The following is a 15,642-nucleotide window of genomic DNA, read 5'->3' on the forward strand; positions in this document are numbered from 1 at the left end:
TTATAAAATTATCTAGAGAAAGTTTCCAAGATCATCTCTATAACTGGCAGGAAGTTTATGAAACTAAGGATCCGTGTTCTTATCCCTTTCCTCAACCTTGGCAAGAAAAATTGAAGGAATTTCAGAAAATGTTAATTTTACGCTGCTTAAGACCAGAAAAGGTAAAATTTCAATGATTAAATCAATCTGTCAATCAAATAATTGTTAGAATTGAAACTATAAAGCAAAATAATTACATTCAACTACTCAAAATTGGATATACTGAATAAACAAAATGAATTCAAAACCAATTTCCACAGAATTTTACATGAATGCAAATGTTTTCAACCATGTTAAATGGGTATTGTGAGGCTACCTGACCTCTGCAGTTTATATACAGCTATTTAACAGCTGCATATGAACCAGGAAACTGTTATCTGTGGAATTATGTAGGTGATAGATTACTATATCTATTAGTTGTTTTTCTTCACTTTTTAAAATTTGTTTGGCATTAATGTGTGCTGCTGTTTTTGAATGTTCATAAATATTGTTTGCAAAGATGTCAAGGTACTAATAAACAACAACAGACAAAAATTCATACTTTTTTTTCACCCAATGTATTCCATTTTAGTGTCAATTGATTTGACTTAATTACCATAATTATTAGCAGTTTTAATTACGATGCATAAGCATCCATACTCTACACCCGTCCACTCTGCATGAATACTTTTGTTCTAATGAAAATAAAGATCAGTATTTAAATACCTAATTACAACTTACAACTTCTTTCATTATAGATTAATAAAACAATTAGTGGTTTGATGACATTAACAGTGGTAATCTGTTGCCACTCTGCTGACAACCTCTTGCTAAAATAATAAAGTTTTACTACCCTGAGGTGGAAAGAAAACACTTTCCTATCAAATAACAAAGTTGATGTTAATCCGTGAAACTTGAGATAATTTACAGCAAAGTAAAATATGATTTATTTTATTTCATTATAGGATTGAATAAAATAAACATAAAAAAATGCATTTTCTTCAATTTACAAGGTACTTTACATCCTTAGAATGAAGACAAAACGTTATCTCCTAATAAGTCTAAAATTCCTACTTAATAATTTATTAATTATTGTAAATTTTGTAGTTTTCAGAAAAATTTGAATTATTTTTAAAAATTTATCTTTCTTAAAAAATTATAAATCAATTTTCACATTTTAGGTTATACAAATGATATCAAAATTTATCGATAATAATCTGGGGAGAAGATTTACACATCCACCACCTTCTGATTTAGAACATTATTATGAAGATTCTTCACAAGTTCTGCCACTTGTTTTTATTTTGTCACCCGGAGCTGATCCCTTGTCAACATTATGGAAATTTGCTGAAAGCAAAGGAATTCACAGTAATAATTTTGAAACAATTTCTCTTGGACAAGGACAGGTAAATTTAACTCAAAGGGTTAGAATTAAATTTATATTTAATTTACTTATAATTGTGCTGCAATTTGAAAAAATAGAAGACCTATCTCATTGTTGACCATCTGTCTGTTTTTCCTTAATTAATTAATCTTGAGAACAGAATTATATAGATGAATGTCAAGACCAGATATGGAAAGCTTAGGATCAGGAGGTCCCAATTAACTACATTAAGAACTTCCATGCAAAGCAGAAGTCACATTATTTCAATTCAAAACTTTTCTCTTGAAAACAATTAATAGACGACTGGCATGACTCGAGTGCTAAAAGAAAAGTATGATGTATAGGAGCAAGCCACTACTAATTTGAGATGGAGAACATAAATTTGAAATTAAATAAATTAAAAGTATGATTACAAATTGCAGCCCAACATTGTGACCATGTCATAATAAATAATTTCTTGTTATTCTAATATGTTTTTCTTACTTCATCTGACTGATTATATACATAATGTTGTACGTAATATATTGTACAAGAAAAAATACAATAAACTTCAGTTACTAGTATTTTAGTAGTAGTTTAATTGTTACTGAATAGTAACAATTAAAATGCATTTTATTTTTTATATGACTTATTTTAATTTAAATTTTGTTTAAATATAATAAATTTTAATTTACACTGTCTTATTTATAATTGACATTGGGAGTATGATAGTAATAACTGCATATTTATTTAATTATAACTTATTTTTAATTGTAAATATTATTTTTAGGGTCCAAAAGCTGAAGATATGATTGAAAGATGTCGAAAGAAAAGATCTTGGGTTCTTATCCAAAATTGTCATTTGGCTGAATCATGGATGAATACTCTTGAACAAATCTGTGAATCATTTGCAGTTGAAAACACTCATAAAGATTTTAGATTATGGCTTACAACATATCCTTCTAAAATGGTAATATTTATTTTTTATTGTATTAAATACTACATCAAGATATAAAATTAATATTTTATTATACTGGGTGATCATAATTAAAGTATTTATCAGTGTTAAATATGGCATCAGTATCTAGAAAGATATTTAGTGGTCCAAATGTGTGAGGATTTCCAACTTGGAAAGATAGAGTAAGTTAGACTCAAGTCAAGATGTATGAGGGTTTTAGGATGATACATGGGTGGTGGTGTTGGACATATTGACTCCGGCACTGTTGCAATTAAAACCTGTTTATTAAAGTTTGTAAACTGGCAACTTACATAGTCATTAGGTAAATACACCTTCTTGGTCAAAGATCTTAAGTTAGATAATGTCCAAAGGTGTCCCTTCTATGTCTCCTTGGCAGCCCTGGAGTGGTGTCATGTACAAATCCAGTGGATGGAGGATGATGGAGAAGTGACAACAGGACAAAGTTGGAAACTTCAGTAGAGACAACAGTGAACAAAACACAGAGAGAGGAGTACATAGGTCACTTTGAAATGTTGAATAGAGGAAAATCCATACTTTGTCCTTGAAATTCAGAGTATTCAAAGGATATTATCTCCAAATTCATTATTCAAATTGGTTTTGATTCCTTCTTGTCATCTGTTTTCAAGGCAATTGGTCTCTTCCTGTGTCTCCAAAAGGAAATAAGATTGGATGGGGTCAAGAAAAAAGTTGGTCTTAGGTATTCCACTCGACACCACCTCGTGACTCTGATCAAGAGATTTTGATGGAGCTCTGAAACCTATGCTTATAATTTAGATTGTTATGGTTTCTGTCCTGACATTTTGGAATTTTAACTACTACATGGAACATTTTTCTTTTGTTAAACTTTCCAGTTTCCCAATTTAGTTTAACTTCTCTCGTTTTTTTATGTGAGCGTCAGAGTTAAAGTTCAAACTCTCCTGACTGACATTGATCTGTTTATTATCTAACACATGTCAGAGTAGCATTCGGGACTCACATTGTTTATGTTCACATCACTTTATACTGTGTTTATTTAATACAGTTTTTTTTCTGCTTTATAAAATATATTTTTAGTGCAATTAACAACAGGTTCAGACTTGGTCTGGAACCTCACAAATTGTTGTGTCTGTAAAATAAACGATTACTTGTTAATGTATATAATTAACTTTATTATAATACAAACGTAACTTGGTGATAATACAAATGTAACTTTGTGCCTCCAGGTCTAAGTGTTACAACAGCTAACGCATGACTGACCAGAGACAAAGGAACATGACAAAGGTCATAGGTGCGGGGTTGCCTAACTAGGTCAAGGGGCAATTCGGTGTGGGTTATCCCCTGAAGGTTTACATACATACAATTCTTCCAAGCTTAATAAAATGTTTAATATTTGTTTGTTTAGAGATTTAGGCATTGTACTGGTCTTCGTATTCGGTTGATCATCAAGGTTGATCATCATTCATTTGCATTTGTCATCATTCGGCTAGATTCTCCCTCCTTTTCTGGGGGCTGGTTGGAAGTTGTTTTTGTCATTGTCTTCTTTTTGTTGAGTAATGTTGTTCAATTCCTTTGTCATAGCTAATTGTGCATGGGTGTGGACTAGCGCTAGCTGGGGATGAGTCTTATTGTTTACTATGTTGTTGCACCTGTCAATTTTCTTTTTGTTGAAGTCGAATCCTATCTGAATGGGATTTGTCTGTTTGTTAATTTTTCACAGATGTAGTTGATCATAATGCCATTTTATTAAGTATCCATTGTCAAGTTCAATTAATAATGTAAACAATCTAGTCATTCAGCTACAATACCATATTTCCAAGGACCGGACATTGTGTAATTTCAGGATTGTACACAATCTCCTATGTGATAAAATTTGTAGAATTTCAGTTTTTTGGTTATGTTTCTTTTCAAGGCTTGTACCTGAGGTTTGATCAGATCTAATTTTGTTCTTATTGTATGTTCTAATAAGTTTTCTACTGGACTTTTCCCATTAGATAAGGGAGTCACTCTATATCAGAATAATAGTTCTTGAAGCTTCTGATGTAAGGTACCACTTTCATACTTCATGCATTTGAGATGTGTTTTCAAGTTGTGACAGTATCTTTCAGCCTGGCCATTTGTGACTGGGTGTCCCGGTGCTATTAAGCTTTGACAGATTCCGTTTCTCGAACAAAACTCTTGAAACTCTTTTGACTTAAACATACTTGCATTTTCACTTACTAAAATCTCAGGTAGACAAAATCGACCATAGACTTCACATAAAAATAGAATTGTGATAGATGTGTCTGCTGCTTTCTTTGTATAGAATATTTCTGGCCACTTTGATTTGGCATCAGCAACAATAAAGAAATAATGATTCATAAATGGTCCTGCATAATCGATGTGTATACATTGCCAGTTTTTTGGAGGTGTTTCCCATTTGTGTATTGGGGCTTTTGTTGGGTTTTTTTAATGTCACAGCACTCTTTGTAACTTTTAACCATATTCTCGATATCAGAGTCAATATTATGCCAGTATTCCTTTATTTGAATGATTCCTATGTGTGTAGAGTGTAGCTCTTGCAGTACTGCTGGCTGTAAACTTCTTGGGACGATTACATGGTGTCCTCTAAACATAATGCCATTATATGTGGATATTTTTGGGTTGTACATATGGCCATTGACAATGTCATTTTTGAACTGCGATAGTTCCTTCTTAATTGATGATTCTCTTTGAATGTCCTTGGCAGTGATAGTTCCAGTTGAGATATGTTTAACAGTGTCATGATAAGTATCATCATGGTCTTCTGTTAGGGCTTCTTTCCTTGTTAAGTGTATAGGATTCTGTGACAGGTAATCGGCTTTTGTATGCTCAATTGACTTCCTATGTTTGATGGTGTAATCGTGCAACTGGATGAGGCATGAGTTGTGCAACTGCTTGTTGACTGAGACCTTATAGTCAGCACAATTTCATACTGTCCTTGGGTTTTGGGAAAATGACTATGGTGTTCCCCACTCTAAATAATCCACTTTTTTTATGATACTCACTTTCTAATTTATCTAATTCCTTATCCACTTCTTCCTTCGATGCATAGGGAACTGGACATGGTTTTAAGAACATTGGTTTGGCACCATCTCACAGTTTTAATGAGCAAATATAATTAGGTATTTGGCCAACTGTGGGAGTGAATGAAACTGAGTAGCATTCTATGATTTTTGAAATGGATGTTTCTACTTCTGTTGAAAAAATATTGTTGACCTTAGTTGTATGGCTGAGTTTATTGATGTCAATCTTTGAACTCTGAATCTTCCTACTATTGCATATTTTTGGAAAGGAATGACATATAAGTCCTCTATAAAGTAGTTACTACCATATTCAGTTTTTACTTTTGCTACTCCTAGGGGTTTGAAAATATCACCTGTGTAACTTCGAAAGGTCACTTCTGTTTTTGCTATGGGTGCATTCTAAGCAATTCTAAGCAATTGAATTTATCAACACTGATGATGGTGACACGACTGCCAGTGTCACATTCAAAACGGACTTTTGTACCATTAACGTAGATTTCTGTGAGGCGTCTGTGATCAGTTCCCATTATATTAACAAATACATCTAGAACACTATTTATATCAAAGTCAATTATGCGTTTGTGATTAATATTGTGGGCTAAAAATGATTTACATCTTATTTAAATAAATTTTTAAATAAAAATTTTTACCTACATATTATGTGCCTAATACAATAATTATAATACATATACTCTAATGATATAATTTGTACTCTAACAAATTTAATTAACTTTTTTATTTTTTGTTATATTATTTCTAAAGTACATAGTTCATTTTTATATATTACAGTTTCCAGTTTCTATTTTACAAAGCAGTGTTAAAATCATTCATGAAACCCCCACTGGTTTACGTCAAAATCTGTTATGGTCTTATTTAAGTGATCCAATTAATACAGAAGAATTCTTCATGTCAGGGCTAAAAGAAAAAGAGGTAATATTTCATTTAAAGTGTTTCATTTATAAAAAAACGTGACTTTTATTTTATATGTGTAGCATTAGCTTATTATAGAAATCAAATTTATCTGAAATAAGCAAATAAGATTTAAACAAGGATAATATTAAAGCTATCCATAGTTCTATTAATCCTCTTGTCATTTTGTTGTGATGATTCAATGGGAGATTTGTGGTGAATTGTATAACTGAGATCAAGTAAAGTTATTGCTTATCTTTAATTCAACAGAAATACAGATAAATTCTACTCTTATCCAGCTAAGTACAGAAAAGCAACTGTGTACTGTTTTTCAGGGGTGCATAATATCTTTAGGACTCAAAATTTCTCCAGAAAATAAATTTTACATACAGAATTTTCTCAAGAATTGTTGCACATTAGCAAACAAAACAAAACATTTTATGAAGGTATTAATTAATTAATTATATAATAATTATTACTACATAGTTTGGAAAATTCTAATTTAATTCTACTGTAGATCCCTAGCGTACCGAAGTACGTTAGTGTGAGCTTGAGAACAGAAAGGACAACATGAATCAACGGGACACTGAACAATTTTAATTTCTCTAGAATACATGTCTGAGGTTCAATCACGAATTTCGGTTAGCATTGGGATTCTTGTCACCCCTCTTGTCCGGATACAAGAGTATTAATGAATAATTCGATAGATAATCCCCGACGCGACAATAGGACTAAAAACAAAATCACAAATATTCCCGACACGACAAATAGGTTTTAAAAATATAAAGAAAAGAACAATAAGTTGACTATCCTTACGAAAAGGCTGATCTTGATGCTCGATGAAAAGTCTCTACGTTTTCGCACATAAAGTTCTCTTCCACGTGGCACACTCTTCCCTTGTTCTCCAACTTCCTTTGTTCCTTCTCCTTCTTTACCAACTCGACACGAACACTCCTGCACCACAGAACCAAGAAGAACGGGGGTTTTCTGCACGTGGCACAGTTTATTTTATACCTCCGCGCCACGTACCTGACGAGGGAACCTACGTCATGGCAGGGGCCAATCACGGGCTCGCACCACCACATCACAAGAGGTGGTACGAACCTAACGGAAATTTTACAATTAATAACTTGCGACAAGAACGAAAAATATATATTTATATATAACTAATGATAAAGTACAAATACTTAGTGAACAAACACTACACTACAATCAATTCTAATTTAATTCTACAATTGTATACAAAATTTTTGCACATTGGCACATAAAAGAAAAGAATGTTTTATGAAGGTGTTAATAGTAATTAAGATATTTCAAATTATGAATTAAAGTATACAAATAGTTAAATAGGCTTGCCATATAATTTGCTGCACAACATTAAACTGATAAATTAGCATAAAAATGTTTTAGATTAAAAGAATGCTTTAATTTAAGTATATATCAGTATCTTAGGATATTATGTACAGTACAGTTATAAACTTGATGTAATGTATTGATTAATGGAAATAAAATTAAAGTCAAACACAACAGGCATCATCACCAACACCATGGATGATTGCTTTTAATGCAGGATGCTAATTAATGGACTTTTGGATGTATATTATTATCATATCTTGTCCTAACTGGATGTCAACAATTTCCAAATATATGTAAACAATAACTCATAACTCAATTTTAATTGATTAAAGCCAAATGATTTTTACCATCCTAGTAGCAGCCCAATAACTACTGTTTTAATCAGAAGATACAAATTCTAGAGTCTTTGTAATTCACCTATCAGAGCTCGTGATTAATAATAATAATTCTCCTGGAAAGACTTGTGATCATCTGACTAAATTACCTGTCTATTGAGTCAGGAAGATAAAGTGGTGTGAAACTATTTTCTCAGAAGTTGATATGGCACAAGAGCAAATACTAAAACAATAGGAAACAGATAAGCAAGAACAGGCTACTGGAGTAGAAGAGAAGAAAAAGAAAGAAAGAAAAAAAAACACTTGGAGCAAGCATTGAAGACATAGCAGATGGTTAAAACTCTATTTGCCACTCAAGTTTACCAGTTAAACTCAACAGAGACCCTCAGTATGAATATTCCATTTGGGAATGCAGTACTTGAAAAACTTCACCTTGATCTTTTTATACTATTGACTTCATTGTATAATCTTGTATTTCTATCTTCATTGGTAGGCTCTTCTTGCCTAAATATAGAAAATTGCTAAAAAGTTATAGTGATTCAATATAATTAAACATATATATATATATTTGCCTTTATGCTAAAAATATTTTTAGTAAAATTTTATTTTAGTTTTGAATTTATATTACTGAATAAGCACTATACATAAAACATATATATCCAGCAAGAAAATACAAAACTATATGAAAGAAAATGTTTTCATCAATGTTGAACAGTCTATTGACCTTTACAGTTTGAACTTCAATTACTCTGTTCATCATGGATGAAAAAGTTTGCTTTCATATAGTTTTGTATTTTCTTGTTGGATATTGATTCTATATTTAGTGCTCATTTATGTTTATCCAGTTTGAATTTATATTACTCAATATATGTGAATGTGAAGCGTTTTCATTACTTTATGGTAAAGAAATCTTAAATATTATATTAAAATTTTAAACAGTCACGGATATTACTGCATCTAAAATGAATTTACAAATGTTTCAGCTTATCTTTCATCTATATTTTAATTTATATTATAAATTTAGTTATTATATGAATAAACTTTATAATATTAATTAATTAATTAATATAAAAATATAAAAATCCATCAAAATTTATTAAGAATAAGCATTTTTGTTCATCTTCAATGGCTGTCACCAGGTATTAGAATGAGGCAAATTCAAAATATGACATTAAAATTTCTGAATTAGATTTCATTCTAGAACCTGATAATGGTTGAAATGGCTGAATATATTTGTTCTTAATAAATTTTACTGAATTTCAATGCTTTTCATTTTACAGTTGTTATATTCTGTTCAGATAGAAGTATTTTCTTATGTTGGTATTTGTTTGATTAGAATTTCAATTGAATGGTGTACATGTTTTTAATTACTGTTTAAATATTTTCTAAATTATCTTAATAATTTGTTAAGAATATTAAAATTAAAATAGTAATTTTTAATTAATTCTTAATTGCTGTTAAAATTCCAGTTATTTTAGGGGTTATAATAATTTTTATTTAAATTATTTCAGAATTTTCATAAATTAGTCTTTAGTTTATGCTTCTTCCATGCAATTGTTCAAGAAAGAAGAACTTTTGGACCCATTGGATGGAATATTCCTTATGCTTTTGATGATTCAGATTTAAGAATTTCACTACTACACTTGAAGAGGTTTATGAGTGAATATGATGAAATACCATTCAAAGCTTTATTTTACATGACAGGAGAATGTAATTATGGTGGAAGAGTTACAGATGAATGGGATCGTCGATGTCTTCTCACCATTTTAGAAGATTTATATAGTGAAAACGTTATTACTGATCCAAAATACAAGTATTATTTTTTAATAAAAATCTTTAGTAAAATATTTTCTATTAATTATAAATGCTTAAAAAGTAATGAAAAATTATTTTATATATACATATACATATATAACTATATGTTATCTAGATAAATGAGGCATGCAATGCCATAATATTGTAAATTTCAAAAAAGTATTTTCCGGAGAGATAATAGATGCTTTTTCTAGCAAATGAATTCTTTCAAGTCTTGAAGGAATTCATTTTAATTTTACAATAAAATGGTAAAAAAACTCACTAGGTTACAAATTTTTTGGAATGACAAAGCGATGTAAACATAAGCTGTAATGTTTTAAGTGCCAAAAGTCACGTGTTTTGAACTTTGGCACTTAAAGCATTATGGCTTGCATATACAGGTATACCTCGCCTTACGTCGGTAATTGGTTCCAGGAAAGCGACGTAAGTCGAATTTACTTGTCTCCAAATCTACTTGTCACTAGACTAAACCATAAATTACCATTCCCGGTTCTGTATTTTATTTATTAAGCTTACAAACAATTTTATTAAATTTTAGTTTTTAATATAGTACAAAAAAAGGAATCTAAATTTACGAATGCATGTACTGTAAATACAGTACTTACTTGTGAATGTATATATTTTAATGTGATTTTATGTGCTTTAAACGCTTTTCTAGTGATATTACAACTTCAATATTTGTGGCGGACAGACGTAAAGTCGAATAAAATGACTTAAACTTGATTTTTATTTTTCCATATACTTTTTTGACAAACGACGTATAATCGGGAACGACGTAACTCGAAACGACGTAAGTCGAGGTATACCTGTAAATTCAACTGCAAAATACAGCCACTTACAGTGCCACTATTGCCACAAAAAAGAACAGAAAACATTGCATAACAGCATACATGATAACATAAACAACCCAGGATATTTTCAATTAAAAATTGAATTATGACTATTTACAAAAAAAATTTTTTTTTAATTTTTTGAGTCTATCTTTCATTCTTTTAACACACTACAGAAGTAACAGTATATTGGCTTGGATGAACTTCCACAGAACACGTGATAAATTATAACGAAAAACATTAAAAACAATGGTGAAGGACAACATTAAAAACATTAATGTTGAAGGACGCCGAATCCTCAAATAAAAGGTCGGCGTTTCGATCGTTTCTGTGGAAGTTCATCCAAGCCAATATACTGTTACTTCTGTGGTGTGTTAAAAAGATGGAAGATAGACTCAAAAAATTAAAAAAATTTTTTGTAAATACAGTAGTCATAATTCAATTTTTAATTGAAAATATCCTGGGTTTCATGTTATCATGTATGCTGTTATGCAAATGAACTTTATGATTACCCAAAATCGCTACCAGAGGGCCTGAACCAGTTATATATTGTGCTAAAGAACATGGTAGTTATGCTCAGAAATTGTAACCATTGTTTTTAATGTTGAAGGACGCCGAATCCTCAAATAAAAGGTCGGCATTTCGATTGTTTTTAACTTTGTGTGTTTTTCGTTATAATTTATTACGTGTTCTGTGGAAGTTCATCCAAGCCAATATACTGTTACTTCTGTGGTGTGTTAAAAGGATGAAAGATAGACTCGAAAAATTAAAAAAAAAAAAAAAAAATTTTTGTAAATAGTCATAATTTAATTTTTAAGAAAACATTGCATTTAAATTCATTTCTTCAATAAAATGTATTTAGAGAAAAATGGCATTTATAAGCATAATGGCATATCTTGCAGTATCAATATTACATATGTTTGTTTGTGTCTGCAGTTTCCTCTATTTTATGGTTTGGCTATCAGTGTGTAAGTACCATAACCAAATTCAAGGCTTTCAGAAAGTTGGATTTTCTATCAAAAAAGTATGCCAATCAGTGGTGTGCCATCATTGGAAGTGGTGAAAGCACTGCTTCCCTTGTATTTTCTAAAAAATAAATACATATTGTGCAATTATTTTCATATTTTAATGTAATTTGGATTAATTAAAATTAATATTTTATTATAACTGCATTATGTATCTTATTACAAATTTCTATACTACATGTGAGAAAAATGATAAGATTGCTATTGTATATTCAAATATAAATTCGTATATGCATATTTTCAACGGAAGCTCAGTATTGTCAAATATGAGACAGTTTCCAGGGAGAAAATATTTGAACAGTGTAAAGCAGCCAGATTATAGGCATTTGCACATGCACTTTACAGAGCACCAACCTCACGCAGTTTAGCTGGTGGAAGCTACACACATAACACTTCCAATGATTCCAGGACTGGTTCTGGGCTGTTAGCCGTCTGCATGCTAGATATTTGACCGTCCTCACCCCATTATGTGAATTGTGAGTAGATTTATAATTTACCCAATCGATAGGAGTTTACTGGTATTACTTACAGATTTCAATGTTAAACTAGTGATATTATGATTTAGTATGTCCCATCTATAAGGGGATGCAGGAAAAAACGTATACAATTGTTGTACAAACTTAAAATATTAACTGTTACTTTGGCGACATTATTTACATCTAAATTTAATGAATGAGACGTACAAGGTACAAAAAAAGCTCTAGAATTTATATTCCTTAAATTTATGATTTATGTATCCATTGTCATAAAAATTTGTCTTTCCACTTCTTTCCCAAGACTACAAATATTCAAGTACAAAGTAACAAGTAGCTAAATAATTAAGAGATTATAGGATTACGAACATAAATAAAACCCTGCTGAAAGAGTCGGAATTTTACCTAAAAGCTTAACTGAACCAATCCCTAACCAAGTACAGTGGGGACTGATTTCTTCATAATATTAAATGTAATAAAGACAGAAATTTTTCCAGTTTAATGAGAGTGACCGAAAAGTTGTAAATTTTGGAAATTTCCATGGACACCTGGTCTTAAAACAAATTAGTTAGAAAACAAATGATGGACAATCTATTAACATTAGTAAATAATATAAAATAAATATTGAAAATTATAACAAGATAGTTATGGCTAATAGATATATTATATCTAAATTAATAAATGTTATATGTTTTTTATCAAAATAAGAATTGGCATTTAGAGAGAATAGGGAATCTATTGAATCTAATAATAGAGGTAATTATATTGAACTTGTTTATCTATTAAATACATCAGATAATCTATTAAAAATACATTTAGAAACGTCTACGATTTTTACTGGCTCATCGAACAAACAAATATGAATGGACACTAGACTATCACTGATGCAATTAACTGATTGCCCCTGGAAGTCGGCTTCTTACAGAAACACAGCTTCCCTATCATCAAACATCACGGCACGCCACTGATGAAAAGAACTGAAAATTATGCAAAATAATGTCAAATAACTGACTGTAATATTGTTGATGCATTGAGAAGTAAAGTTTGGCAAAACTCAATTTTTCTAAAGATCATTTGCATTAATAAAAGTATCGGTGCTTCAGTGGTATGCACAAAAGTGTCATTATGTAACAATTGGGGGAAGTTGCATACTATCAAACAAATTCTTCAAGAAATCCAGTGTAAGTTTCCAGGAATATAGAGAAATTGACCAAGCAACTCTGCAGACTTGAATCCCATAGTCAGGGTAGGGCAACCTGCAGCTGCATTAATATTTTTTGCAGCTGCAGTTTGCCAAGCCCAGGAAATTGATATATTTATACATCAATTTCCCAGCTTAAGGAGGTATACAGCAAAAATTCAAACATTATTTTTTACAGCTTTTGTAGGTAAACAGTTTTTCCTGCAATGAATTTAGTAAAATTTAAAACAAGAAACTGGCTAACAGACTCACATCGAAACTAATTTAAAACTAGCAGTGACTAATATTTAACCAAATATTCTTAATATATTACTTTTACATCCATCTCAAAAGCTAAATTAAGTACGCCTATTCTAATTTATAATTATATATGAATAAATAATTGTGATTTACCGGCATTTCCCCCTCTTTTATTTAGTGTGGCTACATGCCATATTTTAAACAGTATATATATATATCTTCACTTCACCTTCGTCTGTCCTATTTGTTTACTCTTCTATAGTCTTATGGTCTTCCCATTGACTTTAGTGTGTGGGTGAACTGAGATGAAAGGAATGAATGGAAGGCTTTTGAGAGGGGAGATGAGTGGACTAAGGTGAGGGGAGGAATGAGGGGGAGTTAAGAAGGGGGAGAACGAAGGGAGTGAGTGGAGAGGAAAAACGAGGGCAGACTGAAAGTGGGAGGAGAAGGGAAAGGACAGGTAGACTGAGAGGAAGGAAGTGGAAAGAGGAGATCGAAAGGAAAGCCTCCTCTGTAAGTTTGATTGTATGGTGAGAAAAGAAAAAGAGGACCTTAGAACAAGAGAAAGAAAAAGGAACTGGATCAAGAGGAACCAGATGGATCGCCCCTTTTGGATTAATATTTCAGTGTGAAACAAGAATTGAGTGAATCAGCCCCCCTTGACCGACGAGGAGCCTCATCCACGAGCCCACACACTTCAACCTGCATCATCAAGTTTTGGGTACCCTCTTTCCTTATTCTTTTCTTTCACCTTTAAATCTTCGAATAAGCCGGCTATATTCAATTAGTTTAAGTAGTAATAGAAACCTAGTATTAAGTAAGATAATTTTAGTTAATTGGATGTTGGAAAAAGGGTCAACTAGAATTGTTGGTATCCTATTAAATCCTGTATTTGAACTAGCGAGTTAATAAATAATTGTGTTTTATTTTATTTAATCTGGATTGTGTGCCTTTATATAACTCGCAGATTTCACACTAGTTTGCAGCTCGCATCCGTTCAGAAGTTTTGAAATGTTGCTTTTACATAGAAAAAGGTTACCCATCCTGCCATAAAGCATATGAGGAGGATTCAGTATAGTGTGCTGCATCATCTGCAGTTAAGAAAAAAAGACCAATTGATTAAACATGTTCAAGAAGAATGGGCATCCATCATCCAGGACACCTTTCAGTTGGGAGGATTCTCCATGAGAATTTTTCAATATATTGACAGGAACAGATTTTGCACTGATATTAGTTCTAATAATCATACCATTTTTATTCAAACACATAATCAAATAACTGATTTACAGTAATAAAAATGTCTTAAGTGGGTCAGAAATTTTTCATGCATTCTGTAGTTTCTAAAAACAATTTTGTAGAATAGTTTTATTTTTCTATGAAATTTTATTTACTTATATTTTCAATTAACATTATTATAATAATAATAATAAAATTATTCGTTTGATGCATACAAAGATTGTTTTAACAAATAATTAATTCATGAAATATGTTTATAAACATTTTTTTTGGAACTTACTTATAATTTATTGTGCCCATAAGTTTTATTCTCCATTGATATAGTGATTTGGAAAAAATAAAATTGTTGCTTAAATTAAGATTTGGATGTATTAGACAAATATTCATTTACAAACAATCTTATTGATATTTTAACTTTAGAATTAAACAGTTTATATTACTTATAAGAAGTTAATAAAAGAATCACTGATCAATTGATTGACTTGTGAGTTGATTATTATTAAAATTTATAAATGATTAAGTTCTTTAAGTTAATGATTAAGCAGCAACCACATATCATAAATGATTAAACAAGTTCTTTTACCTTTCACTTGTTTAATCGTTTATGATATGTGATTGCTGCACATGTTTTCTCTATACTGGGACAAGTTTAGGCAGATAATATACAGTCAGATACCTTCTTGATACTAACCTTTCCTCTTCTATTAGACTTTAGATCAGTCAAGGTTATCACATTCTGGGTGTAGTTATCAACAGCATTTGATCTTTCCACCACATCCCACTATTTGTACTCATAGTATTAGTCCAGGCCATGCTTCTTAACTTTAGTGATATTTATGAGA

General features: G+C 30.8%; 1 protein-coding gene across 1 annotated transcript in view; it reads left to right on the top strand.

The window, feature by feature from the left end:
* Positions 1–15,642, top strand: part of LOC111633416 (dynein heavy chain 12, axonemal-like) — a 172,523-nt gene that overhangs the window by 139,710 nt on the left and 17,171 nt on the right. The window contains exons 53-57 of the mRNA XM_023377981.1: positions 17–161; positions 1,200–1,424; positions 2,172–2,351; positions 6,170–6,310; positions 9,492–9,793. Of these exons, the coding sequence (XP_023233749.1) occupies positions 17–161; positions 1,200–1,424; positions 2,172–2,351; positions 6,170–6,310; positions 9,492–9,793 (993 nt within the window). The remainder of the gene's footprint in view (positions 1–16; positions 162–1,199; positions 1,425–2,171; positions 2,352–6,169; positions 6,311–9,491; positions 9,794–15,642) is intronic.

The sequence above is a fragment of the Centruroides sculpturatus genome, unplaced genomic scaffold (genome assembly GCF_000671375.1).
Source record: "Centruroides sculpturatus isolate CEXI.00-Female unplaced genomic scaffold, Cexi_2.0 scaffold571, whole genome shotgun sequence".
In the NCBI taxonomy this organism is placed as follows: Eukaryota; Metazoa; Arthropoda; class Arachnida; order Scorpiones; family Buthidae; genus Centruroides; species Centruroides sculpturatus.